Genomic DNA, 25,413 nt, shown 5'->3' with positions numbered 1-25,413 from the left:
ATATAATATCCTAGAGCTACAAACATAATTAGTATAATTCTGATTTGATATAGATAAAAAGTTTTACACATAGCAGCAAGGTGTACATATAAAGATCATACAACTTATAGCAAGCAACATTGTTTTAACCCATCTTTATCCCAAATAAGGTATCAATAACAGTCTTGCATTGTGGAACCAGGTGCTTCTAGTGATTAATGGATTATCAGCTTGTGGACAGCGATAGCAATGACAAGTCACGTACAATCACATTGCTTAAATAGAAGTGTCTATAAAATTAGCAGGTCAAGCTTGGGCTAGCTTAATGTCTTAGAGCACAAACTTGGGGATAGGTGCAGACTTGCAGGTAAATGCTCTGGGAAATGACCGGAGAGCAAGCATGTGAGGTCCATGTCCTTACAGCACAGGAGATAGCATGGTTTTCAACATAATGATAGCACATAGTCACTACAAGAAAGTAATATAAGAAAGTGGTGTAAATCATCAACTCCCACCACTCTTAGTGTCCTCTAGAGTCTGTCATGGCCAAAAAGGAAGCCATGGAGAGCTTTAGAATTAAAATTAAAAAAACCCTAAGAGTCCTTGGTAAAAAAATATTTTAGTCCTTCAGTTGAGAACCAAATGCTCTTGTACAACGTTGCAGGATTTTGGCTATCCTGGATGTTCTCTGATCCGTGTTGTTTTGGCTTGTTTGGATAGTGTCCATAGACAAGCTCGAATGTTCATGTGTTTGGGAGCCTTGATTCCCCCCCCCCCGTGGGCAATCTGAAATAGTCTCTTTGGCAGAATTTGAAATAGTGTCTTTGGCAAGGTATTTTACCCAGGTAGGATGGTTCCAGGGCTTTACAGCTTGGGGAGATGCTGTTGCATGTATGACTCCAGAGAAAAGTGACAGTCTCCAGGCATTTGTTGTCTATCCCTCTCCTATAGCACTTAGGAGCAGGAAGATGAACTTTGCATTAGGCCCTCTTCTTCGAACACAGGACAGGGTAGCAGATGGACGTTCTGTCACCATTGGGTTGGATTGGAAATGCAGATAGGGACTGCCCCCGGGTAGCTGCTGCTGCTGATGGTTAGCTTTCCTGGGTCAGTGTTGATGTCCTCTGGAGACTCCCTTGGGATTACGTTCTGGTGATGGATCCAGGTATTCCTTCATTCTGGAGAGGACCAATCCTTCTTGGAAAGACAATTCAAGGCACTGCTGGTTGCAAACCTGTTTACTTGAGAGAAAGACAGGCAAGTGAGTTGCCAATTCCCTCCCCCCTCATGTAGGGACAGCGTCCTGAGACGCTGTCTGGGTGCCAACCATCAGCCAACCATCTGGGTGCCATCCATCAGCACAAAAGGAAAAGTCAAGTTTTCAAGGCAAATAATACAAAGGATGGATAAAACCTGAGGCTATTTTCAATTTGGTCTTTTGGCATTTTTTCTTTTGTTCCTATGTTCATGGAGCCGCTCTGGGAAGAGCATCTGAATGTTCCAAGTTCCCTCCTTGGCTTCCCCAAGATAGGGCTGAGAGAGATTCCTGTCTGCAGCCCTGGAGAAGCTGCTGCCAGCCTGTAAAGACAATACTGAGCTAGATAGATCAGTGGTCTGACTCAGTATATGGCAGCTTCCTAGGTTCCTAGGTTCAAATGATCTGGCTGCTCACAGTTACAGTGGCAATTTTCTGCACAAGGAAACACCGTCCCCATGATGGCCAGCACTTCTGTGATCAGCAGCATGTATGACCCCCTGAATATAAATATTTGTAGTAGTTGTAGTAGCAGCAGCAGCAGTATAGTATAGAAATGTGCTTAAATAAATAAATAAATATGTATGTAATATTTCTATTAAACATATGAAAATAACAAAATATGAAATATGAGATAGATAGATAGATAGATAGATAGATAGATAGATAGATAGATAGATAGATAGAATTAGTTTGTGAGGAGATACAGTGATGAGGAAGCCACTTAATTGTGCAGCAGAGAAATGACTTGATTATCAAGCCAGAGGTTGGCGGTTCAAATCCCCGCAGGTATGTTTTCCCAATATAGGAAGATGCTGAAAGGCATCATCTCATGCTTCAGAGGAGGCAATGGTCAACCCTTCCTGTATTCTACCCAAGACAACCACAGGGCTCTGTGGTCACCGGGAGTCAAAACCGACTTCATGGCACACTTTGCCTTTACAGTGATGAGGACAAGTTTCCAGAGGATAGACAGCAGGGGTGTGAGAACTAGCTGGGTTCAAGCCGGTTTGGCTTGACAGGTCCAGGGTCAAACTTGGCTGGTCTTGTGTGTTCAAATGGGCACAAAATGGCCAGGATGGTTCCACTCAAATCCAGTTCAAATTTGAACCAAGCCTGCATAACTCCTTTTGTGTACATCCCTAGTAGAAAGTTTGAAAACAACTGAGCTAAACCAAAATAATCTCAAAAACATGTCATGATGTGCAGCGGCCCTCTCCACCCCCAACACAGGACCTCCAGTGACTGTTGCTGGTGTCTATCTTAGGTTTCTTTTTAGATTGTGAGCCCTCTAGGGACAGGGATCCATCTTATTTATTTGTTATTTCTCTGTGTAAAGCTGGACTTGGAAGAAGCAAGATAGAAAAAGTATTGACGCTGCTGGAGAAGACTTTGCTGCTGGAGAAGACTTTTGAAGATACCATGGACAGCCAGGAAAACAAACAAATGGATTATAGAACAAATCAATCCAAAATTTTCACTCAAGGCAGAAATGACCAGGCTTAAACTATCATACTTGGGACCCAGCTCCCTTGAGAAGTCTATAATGCTGGGAAAAGTTGAAGGACAGAGAAAACGAGGAGGACCAGCAGCAAAGTGGATGGACTCAATTACGGCTGCAATGAACGTACCACTGAATGACATTAAAGGCCAGGTTGAAGACAGATCATCTTGGAGAGAATCCATCTATGTGGTCGCTAAGAGTTGACACCAACTTGACGGTACTTAGTCAATCAATCAAGAGAAAAATGACATTGAGGACAGATTATGGGGAGGTAAGGCATAGACAGGAGATGATTCAGCACTTGAATCAGATTCCCTCCTCCTAGTTCTTACGTGACTGTGTGAGAGTGAGAGCTGCATGTAGAGAGACTGCTCTGCCACTGCCATGTCTAGCTTGGCTCCAGTCAGACCATTGGTCCAGCTAGCCCAGAACTCCCTGCTCTGACAGGCAGCAGCTCTCCAAGATCCCAGGGGATGGGGCCATAGCTCAGTGCTAGAGTATATGCAGAAGGTCCCAAGTTCTGGCCCTGGCAGCATCTCCAGAGAGAGCTGAGAAAGACTCCTGCCTGCAACCTTGAAATGTTTTAGCTGGATTTCACTGAGCAGAATGATTAACTGCACTTCACTGAGCAGGTGTGAATGGGTAGAAGGCCAAAGTCTGTCATTCTCCTGGGACAATTAATTACCTGGGATTATCAGCAGGTAGCCATGCCCATGACATTTCTGGCTGATTCTGGCAGTTAAAGGCATGGGGAAAGGGAAGAACAAAGACTCATAAAGTCCCCATTCCTCCTGCTCACCTTGACCCTCTAGATTCTTTTTAACAAATACATGTCTGTGGATTTCAGCCTTTCGCCTTCCACCAAAGTCTAGGAAATGTTTTTTAAAAGAACACATTACATCATGAACACATTACAACCAAATCCAGTCCAGCTACATCCATGCAGTTTCCAGGCCTCCCGACTTTGTGATGTTTACCTCCTGGCAATTTTGAGCCGTGTTACTTCCTTAATTCGTTCTCTTGTGGCCGTTTCGAGGAACTGTGGGCGTCACTGGCCATCTAATTGCACTAACATTTCTCCCGGGGGAGGAACAGCGGAACAGGTGCTGGAGGCGAATGGTTTGGTTGAAACCAGACTCAGCTGGAAATCTTGGCATTTCCCTGGGCCTCTTTTGGCCTTGGGGGACTATTGATGGCTCTGCTGATATGCAAACGTCCGTCTACAGTTCCAGAAGTGAAACACGGCAGGGGGAGAGAGGAAAGTAGATCTGGTGGAGAACATGAAGAGATGTGCGTACTCCCGTCAGTGACGGAGACCCTGTTGCTGGCTGTACCGGTGACTGAGTACTCCCATTGAAATGAAGAGAACAAGTCAACTTGTCCCATTCATTTCCATAAGACTGCTTAGAGTCAGCCGCAGAGGGAGGCCAGCGGTGACCCAGGTGCTGCCCCCACCGTGGCCCCCTCCAGCCAAACCCCCTGCGTCTGATGTCAGATGCAGGCGTGTAGTTTTGCTCCCCAACAGGCCCACGTGGCCCTGTTTAGGAGCTCAGTTGGCCAGCGCTGCGTTCACCTTCAAAAGTCAGGGGGAGCTGCTCTGGCCGCACTGCAAAGGTAGTGCTGGCCAATTTCGCTCCCAAACGGGGCCACAGGGCCCCATTTGGGAGCAAAATCACACACACCCCTGTATCAGACAACTTAATCTGGATTTAAGCCAGTCAGTGACTGGAGTAGCCCATCTCATAGCTGCTGCACTTAATTGTGTGTGTGTGTATACACATATATACACAAAAACACAAATTTAAGTGGTACAGAGACTATTGCAGTCACTGGTTCACATCCACACTAAGTTACTCATAAGCAGCCTGATTGAAATTCATGGGACAAGTGCAATTTTCTGAAGCCTGTCGCTTAGGCTGAGGAGGAGGGATACGCTGAGCTTCAGCACATAGCCAGCCAATCAGCAGCGGAGGGGGAGGGTCTTCACGCTGCTCCCTCCCCTTCTGCAGCAGACACAGCACTGAGGACACATCAGCTTCAAGCCGGCAATCCTGAGAAGGAGAACAAGGAGCACAGCTGCAGTGGGGGGGCAGGAGGGCTCTGAGCCCCCCCTCGATATGATTTATTGATTTATTGATTTATTTCCATAGACAGGTGTTATTGACTGGTTTGTTTTATCCAGACATCGAGTCCTTCCCAAGGACCTGCGATGGCTGAATTTTATTGTCAATGTTGTTGCTGTTGTTATAGATATCGGCGCAGAATATAGGCTGTTCCCAGTAAAGTTGCTTTTTGTACTTGGCTGGTGGTGATTTCTGGGGCCCCTATGGTGTTGAGGTGCTCTTCAAAGTCTTTTGGAACTGCACCCAGGGCGCCAATGACTACTGGGATTATTTGGGTCTTTTTCTGCCACAGCCTTTCAATTTCAGTTTGTAGATCTTTGTATTTTATTATTTTTTCTATTTCTTTTTCTTCTATTCTGCTATCCCCTGGTATGGCTATGTCGATTATTTTGACTTGTTTTTCTTTCTTCTTGACTAGAGTGATATCTGGTGTATTGTGTGGCAGATGTTTGTCTGTTTGTAGTCAGAAGTCCCATAATATTTTTGCATCTTCATTTTCTTCAACTTTTTCAATTTTATGGTCCCACCAATGCTTGGCTACAGGTAGCTTGTATTTTTTGCAGATGTTCCAGTGTATCATCCCTGCTACCTTGTCATGCCTTTGTTTGTAGTCAGTCTGTGCAATCTTTTTACAAAAACAACAACAACTATTATTATTATTATTATTATTATTATTAGCATTTATATCCCGCTCTTCCTCCAAGGAGCCCAAAGCAGTGTACTACATACACAAGTTTCTCTTCACAACATCCCTGTGAAGTAGGTTAGGCTGAGAGAGAAGCGACTGGCCAATAGTCACCCAGCTAGTATCATGGCTGAATGGGGATTTGAACTCGAGTCTCCCTGGTCCTAGTCCAGCACTGTAACCACTACACCACGCTGGCTCTTCTGATAGCCTGATAGTACTTGTACCCCCTGTTGGGAACCCCAATCTATCTCAATATTGTCTATTCTGTCTGGCAGTGGCACTCCAGAGTTTCAGGCAAGAGTTTCCCCCAGCTCTCCCTGTAGATGCCAGGGACTGAACCTGGGACCTTCAGCATCTTTAAGCAGATACTCTACCACTGAAATACAGCCCCATCCCTAACACAGTCCAAGGGACAATAATATGCTGCTTTAGGGAATAATGTTTGAAAACTGCATGCAGAAGGTTCCACATTCCCTCCCTGGCAGCATCTCCCAGACAGGACAAGATTATTATTATTTTTTTTTTTAGGACAAGATTTTAGGGCTGAGAGAAACCCTTGCCTGAAACCTTGGAAAAGCTGCTGCCAGTCTGTGTAGACAATACTGAGCTAGATGGACCAAGGGCCTGACTCAATATAGAGCAGCTTCCGATGTTCCTAAGTTCCTATATTCACAGTGAAGTCCTAAGTGTTTTGAAACGGAGGGGGGAAATGTTTAAAACTGAACACCTGGACATTTTTGATCAAACTGTGAGTCTGGATTTGCTTAAAATGGCAAGAGGGTGGTGGACAGTAGGAAGGCAGGAAGGCAGTCTAAATAAATATCATATGATTTGTCTTACACATAGTCTTACACAATGCTTGCTTGTGGTAAAACTTGTTTTTGTTTTTAAAAAAGCATGTGGTTTCTGCATAGAATAATCATGTCTGAGCTTTTCTCCCCCCCCCCCCCCCCAGAACGAGAACATTGAGGCGCTCCAGAGGATGATCAGGGCTTTGCTGGAGGAGGCCCCCTCTGTCTGGAACTGAATCAGCATCTTGAAGGTAAGAGCAATGAAAGCCCCATTCAGACAGTTGGTAGTACATGTGTGCAGGTGTCTGAACGTCTTGACGTCCGTTATTGACGGTATTAAGGATGCCAATTCCTGTGAAAGTGAGATGCTGTCGTATGAAAGAGAAAAGGCTGTGGACGCCGTACTGGAGAGTGAGATGTGGCAGAGAATGGAAGAGGATGACCAAGCGCAGGCTCAGTCAAAACCTGACTGCCAAAAGTGTGTGTTTGAGGCTGGTGCTATTCCAATGAAGTCCATGGGTACTGACCAACTCTCTTCTGCTCTTTGATCTCTGCCAGGAAATTATGGAGGACTGTCTGTGACAGGACTCCCAAGTGGGCACGTCTCAAACTCTCAACCCCTCTCACAGGGGTAAAAATGGTTCTTGCAGGCAAAGACCTTGCAGCAAAACTGTGAGGTCTGAAAGCCATGCTTGCCTTCTGCTTGGGGAACCCCAAGGAAAAAAGTGACACATTAGACCCTCCTCCATTTGTTCAATATGTAGAAGTCCCTCCTTACCTAAATCAATTAACATCGGAATATTATGTCTCTTCTCTTCTCTTCTCTTCTCTTCTCTTCTCTTCTCTTCTCTTCTCTTCTCTTCTCTTCTCTTCTCTTCTCTTCAGATGGCCTTGTCTTCGAGAACTTCCATGAAAAGGAGGAGTTTGTCTGATCGCCCATTTGCTTCCTTTTCTTTTTAATGCTCCTAAAGCTAGGAGAATAGCTGCCTGGAAGTATTATATGTTTTTAAGAATACATATCATACCATATCATATCATATTACATGATTGATTTTAACAATGACTTTGAAATGGTTCTGTATTGTATTTTGTATTTCCTTCACCCCTCCCCCCTTTTCAATCTGTTATGATTTAATTTTTTCTTTGTTTTATCTTAATAAGTACAGTTTATTCTTCTTATTCTTATTTGCATTCTTATTCTTACTATTAGTGAGACTGCTATATATCTTGAATTTCTGCCCAGACATTTATGAAGCGACATAACAGCTGGGGGAAGCACCGTGCCTTGCAGAGGTGCACCAGGCAGAAATTCATCTGGGGCATCTCTAGGAAGTGGATTGGGGAAGCTGCAATTCTGGAATGTCTGCCTAGACACATCCCTCCCCAGCCCAATGTCCAGCTGAGAGATCAAGGCAAAGTGTGGCTGCATGGAGCCTCTTTTGGAAAGCCACCATACGCTCCCAGACTGTAGAAAGTCTTGACAGCTTCTATGGTGCGGAATTTAACATGGCCACCTTCGCTTGGAATTTCCGTGCTTTTTAGAGTAGAACTGGAAATGGAAAGCATCTCAACTCTCATCTGAAAAAGAGGTTTTTGGATGACTGGAGAACATTGAAGCCCTATTGAGTTGCTGTATCTAAACCTTTTCTGATCAGATCAGCTTAAAGTTAAAAGACGAGGCCACCTGAAAAGATGACACTACTTCCAAATGACAGTCAGGAGAGCGCTGAGGACTAATGTAGAGAACGAAGAAGGACCTAGTTTGGGGCCTTCTTATGTGGACCTGCTCAGTCTTTCTCCTATTCCAGCTGGACGACCACAAACATGATTAATCTCCCCAAAGGGAAGAACTTTCACAGCTCTTCCTTTTTAATGAAACTCTTACCTTCAGCATCATTTATCTCAACTAGAAATTAAAATGTCTTACTCCCTGAAGCGTATCACACCATCCATAGATGGCAGAAGTAAGATTAAAGTAGCAATCCTAAACATAGCTGCTTGGAAGTAAATCCCTTTGAAATCAATAGGGCTTACGTTGAGTAAGCATACTTCAGTTCAGGGCTGTAAGATCCGAAACATTCCAATTCACAGACTAGCCCAGTGGAGCAGAACTTCTCAATGATTCTATTGACAGGCTTTTGATCTTGCTTGATTTTGGGCTGTGTTGCGTGGAATCCAATCGAATCATTTGGAAGTCTTGTATATTATTGCATAAGTCTATATACACTGACGTAATGAGGAGGTTTGGAGAGAAGAGGTTGGAGAAGCGCTCTGTACTGACAGCAGTGCTGGATGATAGTCTTGACATAGCATCTTTTATTGTACACACCATTTTCTTTGTGGGATTAATCTGCACATAACTGGGTGAGTCATGATAGCTGCTGTTTCACCAGTGGGCAGGCAGGATCACAGTGTGACTTGCTCAAGACCAACTATGAGTTTGTGGCTGAGCACAGATGTCAGCCGGGGTCCAGATCAAGACTGCTGCCCCACCCCACCCCACCCCCATTACATTTATACCCCACTCTTCCTCGGTGAGGGTAGAGTTCTCCATGTTATCCTTGCAACAGCCTTCTGAGGTAGGCTAGGCGGAGAATAGTGACTGGCCCACGGCCACCCAGTGTGTTTCATGGCTGAAAGAGAATCTGAACCCAGGAGAGGTGGCTCAGTCATGCATTATGAGAGGCTGTCTCCACAGGAGCACCAATGGCCATAGGGATGGATTTGGGGCTTGATCCTGCTCTCAGTTTACAATCCTGCTGGAGGCTCAGCACTTGATTAGACAAGAGGACATCTGGAATTTGGTGATGCGAGCACCAAGCCCTCTTTCTTTCATGCCGAGACATTGAACAGCTGGCACCAGACCTTTATGACCAATTCAGGTTTTCTGTTAGGCGACTCCAGAACAGCATTCCTTCCGTGACTGGCACTAGCTTCTCCCTTGTGCTTCTTTTTAGATTGCCAGCTCTTTGGGGGACAGGGGGCCACTTTCTTCTCCTTTTTGTATGTAAACCACTTTGAGAACAGTTGCGTTGAAACATGAGATATAAATAAGATAAGTAGTTGTTTGCTTCGGTATTCCATTTCTCAACATCCTTCCTTCACAGAGGGGGAAAGTGCCAGTTGGACTTCCAAGGAGACCCTGACCTGGATGCAGCTGGCTCACTTTTGAACAATATTGTGGCTTGAGTTGCCCTCCGAACAACTTGAGTTGCCCCCCGTAACGTCACGGGCTTGCGACGATCTCTAAACTGCACAGGCGTGTAGTTTATTTGCTTCAAGCCACCATCCCTCCCCCCTCGCTGCCACCCCTCAGCCACCATTAGAGTCTTTGGTTTGGTTTTTTAATGGAACTTTGGTGGGGTGGGCCCCCCAAAGGAAGTTTTGGGGAGCCTCGCATGGGGGTGGGGGCTCGTGGCTGGGCGGTCCGGATGCCCAAATTACCTTGGTGTGTCCCTAGAAGGATCTGCTCTGCTGCTAACACCAGACATGGATCTCCTGACCAATGACCCGTTTAACCTCTGCCACCAAGTAGACTTGTGTGTTCTAGACTGAATCTACCGCAATGGCCTTCCAACCTTCCGTTGCAAAAGCAAACTTCTTTCAAGGTAGTAAAGCCTATAGGCGTGGGGTGCAGTCCACAGAAGCTAGAATTTTCCTTTCGCTATTACAAGAAATCTGACTTTGTGATTAGTTCACTTCAAGGTTGTTTCACACGTTCAGTACAAAACAACAACAACAACAGTAACTAACAGAGCAAAAGGAACAGACAAAATGTGATCAAAAACGCATCCAAGATAGATACGTAGATCTCTGTCTTAACATGTGGTTATGAAATGTCTTGGTTTGATGTCCGGTCACAACATAGCTATGCATCTTATTGATCTTATTAGCAAAGCGCCAAAAGGAAGCTACCCACACCAGTTACGGAGTAGAGTGCAGAGTTGAGTTGTTGCCATTATGTGAAGAAGACACATGGAGATTGTTGTACAATCTAAACGAAAAAGATGTATTGGTGAAGTACATTTAGAGAGGAAAAACCTAGTCCTATCTATCAGCTACATAATGAATAGGAAGGGAGAGAGAGATGTTTCCATCTACTCTCTCAGAGGAAAGGAAGAGGACTGACTCTTGACTGGGAATAGCTGAGGAGTCGAGGTAGGGGCCATAGAGGAGAGGCAAGCAGGGACAGGTAAGGAGACCCTCACTAACTACCTCTACGCCCAATACCCCAAGTGGTCATTAGGAGAGCTGGTGCAAAAGGTCGATGCACTGGAACTCCATCTCCAACTCTAAGAGTAGTAGCCTCTTTACAGTAAGTGCAATTTCTGACCTAATTCCATAGGAGCATGGAAGTCTCTTGTGCAGAGTTCTCTCTCTCTCTCTCTCTCTCTCTCTCTCTCTCTCTCTCTCTCCATCATAGTTTACCCTGTAGCAGAGGCCTGTACAGAGCAAGCCAGGCTGCACATGGGAAATCTCAAGCTGTTTGATGTGGCTTGTCATGCACAGAAATCACGCTTGATGTGGAAGAGGGGAGTGGACTTCAATGTTCTAATCAAAGAGCTGCATCTGAGCTGGCACAATACAAGTGCCAGTTGCTATTCTCTTAGAATGAGCCAGCCCTATTGGTATCCCAGGTATATTTTGGTGTACTTAAGCTTTGCCCATATATGGCAAAGCTTTTCTGCAAGCAAATCAGAGTGTGAAAAGTCAGACCAGATATTGGTGGTCACCAGGGAGCTGCTGCTGAAAACGGCCTCCAAAGATCTGATCTCCATCTTGTTGCTAACACTTAGAAGCATTGTGTACATGTGACAATTGAACTGGGATTCTCCATGTCTCCTTCAAATGGGCTTGTGGATCTCTGGCACAAGTTCTGGCACATCATCCCTAGTTGGCCCTTGTCTCTCATCAAAAGACACCACATTGCATATCCTGACCTCTCCATTTGTAGGATCAAGGGTTCTCTATCCCTTTTGGCCATGCGGATATCTAACCAAGACTCCCAGTTCACAGTTGCGATTGAGTTTGGTTTTCCTGGCCTTTGGTACGTATGCATAAGCTCTCTATCCAAACATTTTGACATGCTTTAGAGAGGGTTTGTGCCCAAGCCATCATTCAGATGATGTCTTGTCTATTGCTTTGGCTGGCAATCTGAGTGGCAAGGACTTAGGAACACATGGGAAGCTGCCATCTCCTGAGTCAGATCATAGGTCCATCTGGCTCAGTATTGTCTGCACAGACTGGCAGCGGCTTCTCCAAGGTTGGGAGAAGGTTGGGGTCCACCCTGGTTGCATATGAATGGGAGGCTAGCACTGTAAGAGATTCCCCTTAGGGGATGGAACCGCTCTGGGAAGAGCAGAAGGTTCCAAGTCCCCTCCCTGGCTTCTCCAAGATAGGACTGAGAGAGATTCCTGCCTGCAACCTTGGAGAAGTCGCTGCCAGTCTGTGTAGACAATACTGAGCTAGATGGACCAATGGTCTGACTCAGGAGATGGCAGCTTCCTATGTTTCTATGACATCAGAATGTATTAGCTCCAAAGGACACTGTGACTCTGTCTGTGCAGAAAAGCTGGCTCTCACCCCTTGATTCAGTAAGCAACACTGACCCCTTGTGGCAGCTTCTCTGCATGACTCCACTTGAAAGTCCTTCCTAATGCCATTTCCCCCAAGCTCATTTATCACATGGATTTGCCTATGTGCTAGTCTTTTCGGCCATATGGTCGAACAGTTCTTGTCTTTGCATGAGGCTGCAAGCCTGGCCTGTTCAGTTACACAGTCCAGTTGAAAAAGCACATCTTTATGCATATAGGCTATATATATTATGCATCAGGAAATCATCCTTCTTAGCTGATGTAGCAAACGTTGTCCTGCAAAGTCACTTTGCAACTTTGATTGACTCCATCTCCCACAGAGGTCAAGTTACTCTCCATATCAGGGACTAAGAGGGCATCTTGGATCAAAATCTTTTCCATTTCCCCATCCAATTGCTTACTAGACAGTTCAGCAGTTCCTCTCCTGGATGAATAACTATTTTTCCCATCAGCAAACCAAACAGCAACTTTGTCATTTTTGTCTAAATCTATCAACAGTTGAGGGGAATTCAGGATGTTTGGGGTAGCGCCTGACTCAATAACAAAACGATTCCTCTCATTCCTGGTTGCTACAATGAAAGACTCTCTCTCTCTCTCTCTCTCTCTCTCTCTCTCTCTCTCTTTCTGTTTCCCGTTCTTTCAATCCAACCTGCTGTTTGCTTCTCTGTCTGTGAGAAACGGGTATCCTCCTTTCTATTGTGTACACAGACTGTCAGTCATCTCTGGAGCTATGCTGACCAGAAACAGACTTCCCCAAGTCTTCAAACGTCATCAGGCAATGGCTGTGCTGTTAACCATAATATCAGTTGTCAGCTCTACAGCCCTATGAAAGCAATGTAGCTGCAGCTTATAGCAGCGAGCAATGTTGGTATCCAAGCAGTTGTGGAAAGCTAAACAACACTTGAGATTGACCCTCATGGTTGCCCACTCGCCCTTTTTAGGACAGGGAACTCCCTCTACTTGTCAACCTGATGAGCTGGTGAGGACTCAGCCGTTAAGAGTTCAGAGAACTTTTGCTCTCCACCTGAAAGAGACATCCCACTTCTCAGAGAAGTTGAAGGTCACCCCTTCAAACCTGCACATACACTTCACTCAAGCCATTTCCAGACTTCTCTTCCTTGGGTGTGCACCCAAACGGACCAACTGCAGCATCCATGAACTCATTCTTCTACCTGAATATTGGACCCTCCAGGTATGACTGATGCATTGCCTCCAAGCAGGTTTTGAAGTATGACTCCAGAGGCAGCATGGAGAAGACAAGCGGCTGCCTCTCTGTGGTTGACTGCTGCACTATTACGTCAGTAGCCTCCTCCCTCCTTCACTTCCACTGGGTCTCCTCCTCTCCAAGCATGGGAAGGAGAGCCCTGCTGTTCCCCAAACAAGAGGGTCCAGAGGGAAGCCAGGCAGCTGTTCAGAGCTTCCTTCCACTTGGGGCATCAGCTCTTGACTTTGAGATTCAGAGGGAGGGAGGGAGAATCCTGCTGCTGCCTCTTCCGCCACCCTCCGCTGAATAATGCCAAAGTCAGCGATGAAGAGGCAGAGTGGAGAAGGCTAAGCAGCCACCGACCTGCTCCACGCTGCCTCCTGGCAGGCAAGTGACAGCATCGCCACACTCTGGAAAGAGCAGAGAGCAGTGGCCAGAGGGCAGAGCCAGCAAAGTGATGTGTGTCCCCTCAGGTGAGAATCAGTGTCAGGATTGCGCTGAAGGAATGAGTCCCCGTGTCGTGCTGAAACAAGAGCACATCCCAGCAACCAAGGTGGCTCTCGGGATGAATGGCAGTGGGCGGAGGTGGAGGGGTCTGCTCTGAGGGGCCTGTGGTGGTTTTGCTTTCAACATGGTGGGGAAGAGAGTCCTCTGATTTCTCAGATCAACAGACATATGAACAGGAAGGGTGAGGTTTGGAAGAACTTCTACTACTACTAGTACTACTACTACTACTACTACTATTGATATACCGCTTTTCGACACAAGTTTCCAAAGCAGTTTAAGTGGAGTAAGAATAAAGGAATAAAGATGGCTCCCTGCCCCCAAAGGCTCACAATCTACCGAGAAACCTAAGATTGACACCAGCAACCGCCACTGGAGGGTTACTGGGCAGGGGGTGGGTAGGGCCAACTGCTCCCCCGTGTGGCCTCTGTTCAATAAAGAGAATCAGCCCTTTGAAAAGGTGCCTCTTTGCCCGCTTGGCAGGGGATGCCTCCAAGTCCTGAAGCAACCACTAGAGGCAAGAGGACCAATGGCCATTGCTGAGGCTCATGACACATCCTCTTTTATGACACCACCGGAGCTCAGCTGCTCTTTGTGGGTGAATCAGGCGAGGAGGGAGGAGGCGAGGTGGAGAGGAGTTGGAGAGATAGCGAGGAAAGAGTGTATTAGAGAGTCCGTTTCTGTTTCTGTTGATCCATCTATTTATTCATCTATTTGTTTATTTATCCATTGATTGATTGATCTATTTATCCATTTATTTATCCATTCAGTGTTACAGTTAGTGTTAGTGTTTGTTATTTTGTTGCTTGTTTTTTGTTGTTTGTTTGGGGTGGTTTGGGGAGGGATCTAGGGGGGGAGGGAGGGACAGTCAGCTTTTAGTAAGAGGAGGGATAGTTATTCAGGGGGGAATAGTTAGACAGGGAGGGAAATGGGGGAGAAGATGAGGAAAGGCTTCTTTGCACGGTTAGTAGGATTGCATAACAGCTTTGCCTTGCTCCCTCTGTTCCCGGACAGGTCTGACTAGAGACCCATTCTCACCTTCTCTCTGCTCTCTTCTAGGTTGCGAAGAGTCTGCAGATGCTGCAGAAAGTTCTTTAAGACCTCCCCCAGCAGTGACTCCGAAAAGGGCAAGCCCCCCAGAGGGAGGTTCTGGCCACGAAGCAAGCGGGTTGAGCCAACTCCAGCGCCACCTCCAACTCCCTCAGGCGGCACCCCGGCAGTCTCGGGAGTCACCATCGGTGAGGAGGTGCCCCAGGCTCCTGGCGAATGGTTGGGTCTGGGGCTGAATCTTTGGGGAGTGTGGGACAGCTGGTGCTTGGGAGCCCGGGAGCCAGCCTGAATTGCAACAAAGGGAATTCACCTTGCTTAATTCCTCATGGGAATTCAAGTCCTGAATCCCCCCTCCCTTCCCATTCTTCTTCCCTTCCAGGTTTGACAACTATCCAGGAGGAAGTGGACAGAGCTGAGGTAGGGAACCATTGAGGAGAGCACCTTCCTCCACAGAGCTCAGGACATTCCTGTGAGAGGCATTTCTTCCATCCGGGATCTGGGAGCACCCACTCTTTGCTCGGATCCTTTTCCCAGTTCTGCACTCTCCCTGAGAAGCAACAGCTGCAGAATATTCCATGGAGCGGGTGGTGTCCCCAGAAAGGACTTGAGAGCAGCCCACCAAGTAAGGGTGCCCGCTCCATTTCCAGGAAGGCACGGAGAGTCCTTCCATCACTAACAGTTCAGTGCTTCTAATTTTCAGGTCATCTTCAGCTGGACCCAGTTCCTGTCAGCAGTAATAGAAGACGTCAAAGACATCAGGTCGCAGGGTGGTCAGCTTCTGACCTATGATAAGGATGAGGCTGTGGAAGCCGTACTGGTGAGTGAGATGTGGCATAGAATGGAAGGGAATGCCCAAGCGAGGGCTCAGTCCAAAGTGTGTGTTTGGGGATGGAGCTATAGCAAGGAAGTCCGTGGGTAGTGACCACCTCTCTTCTGCTCTTTGATCTCTGCCAGGAAATTATGGAGGATGTCAAAAAGCATCCGGACCCTGGGTTCCTGCTGCGGTTAAGCCTGGACGCCGTCACAGAACTCACGTATGCTTAAAGCCCACGGGGATTAAATAGGAGGGGGTTGTGTCAGGAAAGGGCAGTGGCAAACCAGGCCAGATCTGTAACTGGATCTCCCCTTTCCCAAAAGATGGCCATTAATGTGAAGGTTTTTCTTTTAGAAAGAAATCTTCTTAAGTACTACGGCCTCTTGCGAACCAGGGCCTCCCCAGACGGGGACTGGTCATTTTTGGAAAAAAGAAGGGAAACCATCACAGACCTGTCGTCGTTTTTGACGCTTGCTGGGTTGCCATGTTCCTCTTCTCTAGAGGAGCTTCCATTGGCTGGATCACCAGACCTCCTCACACTACGAAATCTCATCTTTCTCCCTCCAGCAAAATGAAGCCGCCTATGCCATTCAATCTCAAGGCAGCAGTCCTCAATGTGGCGGTGTCTGGGCTGAACCAAGTGGACCCAGGGACCCAGGTAAATTCTTCTTGGGCTTTTTTCTCTTGCGAAGAAAACGTGATAGCACTGTCAGTACCAGTGATTTTTCAATGTTGTATTCTCAAGACCGGTTGTGTCTCCTACTCATGACTGATCTTCTCTTTCCCCCCTCGAAGGAGAACATGGCATCCTTTAAGAAGATGCTCAGGGGGCTGCTGAAGGAGGCCCCCTCTGTCTACAGCACCATTGACATCTTGAAGGTAAGCGCAATGAAAGCCCTATTGGGACGTTAGGTAGTAGATGCGTGCAGGTGTCTGAACGCTGGTACGTGCGTGACTGTAGTTGCATTTCTTTTCAAAGTGAACCTGGGCACGGGCCCCTCACAGGCCTGGTACAGAGAGGGAGTGTCAAGCAGTGCCTCTATTCAACAGCATGTATGAATTGCAGTCCCTGTGTCCAGATCTGCCCCTGTGCACTCTCCACTCGTGGTCCGAGTGTGCAACATAAGGTGTGAATGGGGCTTCTGTCTTCATCCTCTCCCACATCCGAACGTGGTCTGACAGAAAGAGGCAGCAGACCCCATCCACTTGGTGTATTCAAGATACATCTAGGTCACTTCCTTATTAGAAGACAACTGGCTGAGAAGACAGAGAAAACCATCACTCTCATAAGCAACTTTCAGAAATATTGATCAACTTTAGAATTGACTTCTAGAATTCTGAATGACAATTCAGAAATATGTCAACTTTATTGCGGGGGGGGGATGTTTATATGGAATTTGATCCTCCTTAGACTCCTTTGGGACACAACCAAGGGATGTTCCTGTAGTGGAACAAATTCCTTCCGGGCTTAGCTCTCAGTAGCATGGCAAGGGATGATTTAGGCCAGTGCGATGACTCTGAGCTGCTGTTTCAACCCACAGGAGCTCCACAGGTATATTGAATCAGAGGAGCCCCGGCTGCAGGCTCTGGGCCGAGAAGCCTACGTCTACGTCCTGCAGCATGTGGCCAGACTGCCCAATGTGGAAGTAAGTACCCTGCTGTGGACATGGCTTGGCTCTGCTTCAGCATCCTCTGGGACCCCTTGTCAGCTTCCAGGTTCAGAAGAAGACCTCCCATTGGTCCCTGGTCACACGGGGGCAGCCTGGCAGCACACTTGCTGGAGAGGGGCTGTTTCCACTGCGGCTCACCGAGGAAGAGGAGGAACAGGACAGAGCTGTCACCCGCCCCCACCCCATGTCTCTTCTGGCTGCCCAGTGCCCAGAAGAGCCACACTCCATCTTTGGGAATCCTCAGCTTTGTTCCCAACGGGATCATCTTCAATTCTTCACTGCTTTGGATATGGTGTCACACTGACATGAAAAAAACATGTCCGTCTTTATTTCTACAGCTGACCACACACAAGGCTCTCTTGCGCATTGAAGATGACTTGACTCATCATTTGATTCAAAGCACCATCAAAGGTAATGCCAATTTCCAGGGAAGTGGGGAGGGCAGAACTGTCTCCTTGGAATCCCAGAATGGGCCTGGGCGACAAAGGTCATCATTCGTCCAAGGAGCCCCAGTTTTGCTCTGACCTCTCTGTGGCAGGCCTCCCGAGTGGGCATGTTTCAAACTCCCAACCCCTCTCACATGGGCAAACACGGTTCTTCTTGGGAAAGTCCTTGCAGCTAAAGTGCGAGGTCTGGAAGCCATGCTTGTTTTCCGCTTTGGCAATCCCAGTGCAAAAAGTGACCCATTAGAACCTCCTCATTTATTCAACATGGACCTGTCCCTCCTTCACTCTTCTCTTAGCCAATTGAAAGAAGAAAACCCAATCTTTTCTCTTCTCTTCCCTTCAGATGATCTTGTCCTGGAGGACTTCAATGAGGAGGAGGAGTCTGCTAATTGTATGAGTATCAGAATGGAGCGGGTGGGAGTGGTTGAATAGCCATTCAATCTTTTGTCTTTTTGTTTGGTTTTCTAGGCTGAGAGAGAACAACTACTCCAACAAGAATAGAACTTGGTTACCCAGTGGCAGTAGATTCAGGACAGACTGCTTTGCACAATGCATCTTTATGTTGCGGGATTCCCTTCGAGATGTCGGGAGTGCCACCGGCTTCGCTTAAGAATTATGCCAATTAATAGAAGATAGGTCTGTCGATAGACAGGTGAGCTCTGGGGAGCCCGGTGAAGGATTGCAGGTATCCCTCTGAGGGAATGGATGCTGAGGAAAAACAGAAGAAAGAACAGGGAAAGGCGGAGAGGACTTTCCCCAGCTTGTGGCCCATTTTATCCTCCGATGCCAATCTCTGGAAAAAAGATACTTTCCCCCTGCTTAGTTGCCTATGTGCCGTGAGCGTCTGGAGTTGCTTCTTGTGAATGGGTTGGTTGGTGGGTTGGGTATTTTTCGATCTCCCCTTTATGATACTAGTTGGAAAGAAAGTCACTTCTGCTGTATTAGATTGACTGGCCTGGATCATGTGACGTTCTTTCTTTCTTTCTTTCTTTCTTTCTTTCTTTCTTTCTTTCTTTCTTTCTTTCTTTCTTTCTTTCATGACAGGCTAGAACTACTGATGGATGGGCTAACAGTCCAAATTCCAAAACAGCCATCCCAGTTCCTAGAGGAAAGGTCTCTCTCTCTCTCTCTCTCATTTTATTGAATGTAAGTACAAATAGCTGGCTCTTTCTTTCAGGTTTGAGGTCATTCAGTAATAAGTCTTCCCCAATGCAAACTCTTTTGAGGGTTACAATTTTATGTTTTGTTTCCCCCCAGTGTTATAGTAGTGTTGCTTGTCAAAGTGAAAGTGGCTCTCATATGGAAACCCTGACACCTTCCGTGCACACGTAAGAACAGGATCACTGGTTCGTGTTCCCATATGGAAGTGTACACAAACATTGAATGCAGCTCTAAACCAGCCAGGATCCACCAAGCCAAGTGTCGTCATATACGTTGGCCCACCTGGCCTCAATGAACCTCCTGTCTTGGCTGCTGTCTTTGACTTAGCAGATCCCCATTTCTGTCATCCTGATTCCATCCCTTCGGTCTTGTGTTCCAGACAGCAATCATGTGTAGGATCTGTAAAGCTTTTGCTCAAATTCCAAGCACAGTGGAATTTGAGTGGAATAATCTCACCTTACAGACACCCTTCAGGTTACTCCTGAAATGGGAAACATGTTCTTTGGCTCTAATTTCGTTTTCTGACATTAGAAACCGGATAGATCCAATTTGGAAGTATTTATTTTTTATAATTTATTCTATTTCTATACCGCCCTTCCAAAAATGGCTCAGGGAGGTTTAAACAGAGAAATAATAAATCAATAAGATGGATCCCTGTCCCCAAAGGGCTCGCAATCTAAGAAGAAACATAAGACAGACACCAGCAACTGTCACTGGAGATACTGTGCTGGGGGTGGATAGGGCCAGTTACTCTCCCCCGCTAAATAAAGAGAATCACCAAGTTAAAGGTACCTCTTTGCCAAGTTAGCAGGAGAAGCTATATTACTTCTAATGTGAAAAAGGTACATGATACAGAAACCCAATATTGATGCAAAGCAAAGAATTCATGGGATGGCAAAATCGTTTTTATTATGAACATTTTGACTTTCCATTATCAAAATGATGTGGTCGCTAAGAGTTGACACCGACTTGACAGCACTCCATCCATCAATCACATGCGTGCCACAAAGAAGCAGTTCTTTTCTGCCCGCATTGCTTCTGCAAGCTCACGTTCAGCAGAGTTGTCTCGGGTTGTGAAAGGGTTAGTACATGACCCTCCTCCCTTGAATGAGTATTTGGATCCATCAGTTACCCACTTTGACATTTTAAAGAGATGTTTGCAGATAAAAACTCTCTTCATCCAATGGAACAGACTCTACAGGTAGTGCAGAGCCTACTGTGGAGGTGTCCGGCAGCTCCTCTTGCACAGTGAAATTGGATCATTTTCCATTTGTGAGCACGGAGGATGTGGACAAGCTGCTTGGGAGACTTCACTTGACAACCTGTTTTCTTGATCCTTGCCCAACATGGCTTATACCATCTAGCAAGGAGGTGATGGGATTAGGTCTTGGAAGCATCATTAATGCTTCTCTGAGGAAGGGCAGGATGCCTCCTTGCCTCAGGAAGGCCATGATTAGACCACTGTTGAAGAAACCTGCATTGGATCCCATTCTAGGCCTGTCTCCAACCTCCCATGGTAGGGCAAGGGGATTGAGAGGGTAGTGCCATCTCAGCTCCAGGAGTCTTGGAAGAAGGAGATGATCTGGGCCCATTTCAAAATGGCTTCCGGGTGGGCTATGGGGTTGAGAAGGACTTGGTTGGCCTGTTGGGTGATCTCCAATTGGGAATTGACAGGGGGAGTGTGAGCCTGTGGATCCTTGTGGATGTCTCAGCCGATCCTTTTGATATCAGTGGATCATGGCACCTCCTGGAGCGCCTGAAGGGGTAGGGAGAGGGGTAGGGAGTGAGAGGCACCACTTTGCAGTGACTCCACTCCTACTTCTCATATAGGTCCCAGATGCTGTTGCTTGGAGATTGTTGCTCTTCCAAAGGAGAGCTATTGTATGGGGTTGCACAGGGCTCCATTCTATCTCCAATGCTTTTTAATATCTACATGGAACGGTGCGGGGAAATCGTCCGGGATTTGGAGCAGGGTGTTATCCATATACTGACACACAAACCTCTTTCTCTATCTCAACTTCATTAGGTAATGGCCTAACTTCCCGAAAGACTTACCTGGAGTCCGTGATGAGCCGGATGAGGGAGAACAAACTGAGGCTCAATCCAAGGAAGACAAAGGTACGCATGTTGGGAAGTTGGGACAGAGGAAGTGGCTTAGATCTGCCTGTTTTGGATGGAGTTACACTCTCCCAGAAAGAGCCCGTATGTAGTCTGGGAGTACTTCTGGACCCAAGCCTCTTCCTGGTCTCTCAGCTTGAGGCAGTGGCCAGGAGGGCTTTCTATCAGCTTAGGCTGATACGCCAGCTGTGTCCATTCCTGGAGATAGACCAGCTGGAAACAGTGGCGCATATGCTAGTGACATTCTGCACTAGTGCCATGCACTGTACTTTGGGCAGTTTTTGTCTGTAGTATGCTGAATGTATGTAGAATACAGCAGCCAGGCTGGTCTCTGGGGCTTGGGCCCAAGATATTAAAGGAAATGCTACCTTCTTCATGAGCCCTGCTGCTGCCTATTCAGATCATCTGGGGAGGTTTGGTTGCAGTTGCCACTGGTTCAGCTGGTGCTGACCCAAACCCAGCCTTTTCTAGGGTTCCCCAGGACTTTGGAATGTGCATCCTAACTAAATCAAGTCTTTCTCTATTTCTTTCTATTCTCAGCATTTTTCACCAACTACGAATGAAAAGATTCCTCAGCCAATGCACACACTACACTGTGCTGCCAATAGAGTGTGGCCCGTGAAGCTCGTCACTCCCACCCTGATATCTCTACTGCCTAAAGTCCACAAAAAAGTCTCGGTCATCAGCTCTGATTCCAAAAAAGCTGACTTGGGTATCTACAAACCTTAAGTCTGCACAGTGACTTCCAGGCCAAGACAGGGATCATTACCATCCCAACATAGACTCGAGAGACCGCTCCACTCCCAACAAGGGAGACCCCAGAGAAGTCACACCAAGATCACCCTCCGATCCTGAAGGTGACATCGACAAAGCACATATGGAGCATGATACCATCAACACTAGCTGATCTTCTCAAGACCAGCTGCCTCCGGACTGAAAAGAGTCTCCTGCATGATACCAATGATCTAGAAGAGACCCTACGTGATACCAACGCTCTCCGGGCCACAGGGAATCCCCTCACCATCTGTACTCTCCAAAACACTATCCCATAGGATTCAGCATATTGCTACTGAGAACCTCGACACTGAGACTACTCTCCATCTGATCATGCCCGATCGTTCCACTAACTTCTTTGACGACAGATCTGGCATTGGTGATAGAGGACGCTATCTTCACCCTTGCTCTTGGGCTCCACATCGAAACCAATATCCGGGGAGATTGGACCATCCAGACGCTCGGTCCCGATCACATTCTCCTCAGCACTGCCGGTCTTGGTCTCAGTCAAGAGATCAAAGAACTCAACCACCTAAGCAGCCGGACCTTGACCCTCTACCACCAAATTCCTGAACTGAAGAATCCGCCTCAGAGGAAGATGCTGAAACAGCTCTGGACATCGCATGGGGTTCCACACCTTCAGATCCAATTGGAGATCCCAGGCCTCTGTCTCCCTCGGAGTACCTGAAGCTCTTTCAGCACCTGGAGCCAAGAAAGGGAGGGCTAAACTGAATAGCATGCCCTACCATTTTTGAAAAATGCTGGAACCCAACTTGCCCTCATACATACAAAAAAGGATATTCCCAAAGAGGTGTTAATTCTCTTGGAAGGGTCAATCATGTGGAGCTTTGACTGCAAGAGGATGGATGGCAGAAGAATCTTGTTCAGAGCTGTGTAGTTATTGGGACCATTTTCAGCATTTTTTAAGTGCCAAAATGTCTTCAGAATCCGCTTACAGAATTCAGCTTCTTGAGTCTCAGCTTTCTGTCCCTCTTTGAAACAAAAAGCCAATGTCTAGGCACTGTGATTTTAGAAAGGTACGCAAATGGTTCTTAAGAGGATGTTGATACTGTTGAAGGACCCCTGGACCTTGAATGCTGAAGGACCCTGCTAACGGGGCAAAGAGGCACCTTTTTAACATGGTGATTCTCTTCATTTAGCAGGGGGAGAGTAACTGGCCCTATCCACCCCCAGCACAGCACCTCCAGTGACTCTTAGGTTTCTTTTTAGATTGTCAGCCCTTTGGGGACAGGGATCCATCTCATTTATATATGATTTCTCTATGTAAACCTCTTTGGAAACATTTGTTGAAAGTGGTATAGAAATATTTGTTGTTGTTGTTGTTGTTGATTTCCAGTGTCCAGAGGCCACAACTTCATGGCTGTGTACCCTTCCCTTTCCATTCCTATAGTCAACAGAAGCACAATAGTTTTGTTCAAAGTGAGAGAAAGAATGGGAAGTGGTTTAATTTGCACCAGTTATCCCATCGCAGAACTCAACCTTGCCTGTGGCAGAATTTAGGCTGTCGGTGCACACACAGAATTGAGGCTGACAGCACACACAGTGCTGTCTGCATGCAGTTCTTCCAAATAACAGCATCACAAGAAGTTGTGCTCCAGTTCATGGCAAGGCTTTTTTTAAAACTGCATTGCGTTAACCCTCCTCCCCTTTATGTTACATAGGTCCCTGTTTTCCAAATCCACACTCTGTTGGACCGAGTTCATACAACTCAGGGTACGTGTACCGTGTGAAGCCCTCCAGTACATCGAAGTCAACCATGGAAGATACCTGTGAAGGCATGAGACTGCAAGACCTCACTACCCAATGTACAGCCCAATGGGATCTGGCCCATAGATGAAAGGGAAGACGTCATTCAACTCTACTGACCTGTCTATAAGACACAACCACCTCGAACAGGGATGTCCAACTCAGGGTCCGTGGGCTGGATCTATCCTGTGGCGCTCCACTGTCCAGCAGCCGAGCAGGTCCAGCTGATTCCTGCCGTGAGTGCCACCACATTCCCTGTCTTCCCTCTCGCCAGCACCGCTGCAGCGACCGCTGAGCAGGGGCCAGGAAGTCCATCACCAGCATGGCCAAGAAGCGGCCCTTATCCAGCCCTTCTTTCCCCCATCAGGAAGTCATGGCCAGAAGAGGTTTTCCCTTTTGAGATGCTTTCTTCATTTTGCCCAACAGAGCCAATAAAGGATGCATTAATTGCGGGATTTTGTTTTCAGTATCATACAAAAATTGGTGTCTTTCACATTTTGACACCAAGCAAGGACAATAAACGATTTTCATGTTTTATTTTTCTTTCATGTGTACTGTTTATTGTAAACCTCCCAGAGACATACGTTTCGGGTGGTACATAAATACGTTCAATAAAATCAATCAATCGATACTGGAACTCTGATCCTGGAATCTTATTTTCTCTCTCTCGGAGTAGTTCTTCAAACTGGCCATCATGCAAGCACATCGCTTGGAGCTTGTGCAGGCAAGGCATCAGCCCGGGCACTGCTGCCTCCGCTCCTTCCATAAAGAGCAACTTTCAACACATTGAACGGGTGGGGAGCGGGCCGTGCCCTTCCTTCCAGCCGCCCTGATTGATCAGGAAAGGAAGGATTGAGACTCATCAGCACAGGAAGTGCGGAAGAGTCAGATCAGGGGTCATAGAGTAGAGGCAGGTAGAATAGTGGAGGGAGACCCCCACTCACGGCCTCTACTCCCAATGCCCCTAGCGGTCCGCAGATACAGGATCCATGGATAACTGGGTTTGAATTCAACCTGAGGACAACTTCAGCCATGCCCTTTTAATTCCACAATGCTCCCATGATATCTGTAAAGAAGATCCAAAGCAGGCCCAGGGAATGAATGAAGGGGTTTCCTTTCATATCACCATCTCTGGGAGGGCTATAAAGGGTTGTGTTTTACAGGCAAGCCCTGTTCTCCATGGATCCTCCTCCTTCATGGCCAGGAGGCATGTTGTTGCTGGCCCGAAGAGACTCAAAAATCTCCTGAGCATCCTGGAAAGGGTGCCAGACAAGGAGATATCAGGGAGGGTCTTAACTCTCTGTAAAACAGACCAGGGGGCAATACATGTTGGATGGTTTCAATCTCCCTCTAACCACAAGGGCAGATTCTATCTTCCCTAGGTATACTCTTTATTCTCTAAGCCTGCACAGCCGACGGGAGCAGGTCATACCTTGCTCTAAAGGAAGCTCTCAGATAGCACGGGTTCTCTAGACCGAATGGAGAATTGCACAGAAAAAGCAAGAGTGTGTTGCTGTGTTGAAGATTTTGTGGCTTTGGAGATGACAAACTTGGTCCGGGGGTGACCAGCTCCTGCCACATTCATCCTGAACTCTATCTTCAGCGAGGTGCGGTGAAGCATTGGCTGCTAGGTGCCATCCACCAGAGTGAGAAGCACAGAGACTTGCATAGACCAGCATGCCTACCAGGGGGAGGAGAAAGGTGTGTGGGTCTGCTGGCCCTCCCCTCCGCTCTGCTCTTTGGCAGCACAGGCTTGCACATGGGCTTCTTGCATGTAACTGCGGATGGCACTTGCACAAAACCATTCATGGTCTTCTCTTTCATCTCCCTGACGCACCTCAAGGCTGTCAGGCAGATCAAGGAGAGGGACAGTACACACTTCTTTGCTTGTAACAACAGTTTCTAACTGAAGTTGAGGATTCCAGTATAAAAGGATCTCTTCCTTGGGATTCTCGCTACTGAGTTCTGCAT

The 25,413-nt window shown here is 47.0% G+C and overlaps 1 protein-coding gene across 8 annotated transcripts in view; it reads left to right on the top strand.

Annotated features, from left to right (window-relative positions):
• Positions 1-24,073, top strand: part of LOC128333130 (uncharacterized) — a 33,944-nt gene extending 9,871 nt beyond the window's left edge. The window contains exons 2-15 of one of the 8 annotated variants that reach the window (XM_053268246.1): positions 6,505-6,591; positions 12,876-13,126; positions 14,702-14,880; positions 15,072-15,109; positions 15,393-15,509; positions 15,647-15,726; positions 16,074-16,164; positions 16,302-16,385; positions 17,048-17,152; positions 17,515-17,587; positions 17,966-18,013; positions 18,091-18,768; positions 20,810-20,901; positions 21,442-24,073. In XM_053268246.1, the coding sequence (XP_053124221.1) occupies positions 13,089-13,126; positions 14,702-14,880; positions 15,072-15,109; positions 15,393-15,509; positions 15,647-15,726; positions 16,074-16,164; positions 16,302-16,385; positions 17,048-17,152; positions 17,515-17,587; positions 17,966-18,013; positions 18,091-18,095 (858 nt within the window). In that variant the 5' untranslated portion in view covers positions 6,505-6,591; positions 12,876-13,088 and the 3' untranslated portion in view covers positions 18,096-18,768; positions 20,810-20,901; positions 21,442-24,073. Of the gene's footprint in view, positions 1-2,888; positions 3,010-6,504; positions 6,592-6,776; positions 6,860-12,804; positions 13,127-14,701; positions 14,881-15,071; positions 15,110-15,392; positions 15,510-15,646; positions 15,727-16,073; positions 16,165-16,301; positions 16,386-17,047; positions 17,153-17,514; positions 17,588-17,965; positions 19,375-20,809; positions 20,902-21,441 lie in introns of those variants that run through there. The other 7 variants (XM_053268245.1, XM_053268244.1, XM_053268240.1 and 4 more) reach the window with 7 other exon arrangements.
• Positions 24,074-25,413: the final 1,340 nt, after the last annotated feature.

Source organism: Hemicordylus capensis, chromosome 7 (genome assembly GCF_027244095.1).
Source record: "Hemicordylus capensis ecotype Gifberg chromosome 7, rHemCap1.1.pri, whole genome shotgun sequence".
Taxonomy (NCBI): domain Eukaryota; kingdom Metazoa; phylum Chordata; class Lepidosauria; order Squamata; family Cordylidae; genus Hemicordylus; species Hemicordylus capensis.
Note: the sequence above shows the minus strand (reverse complement) of the source record. Positions and strands in the feature narration are given on the sequence as shown.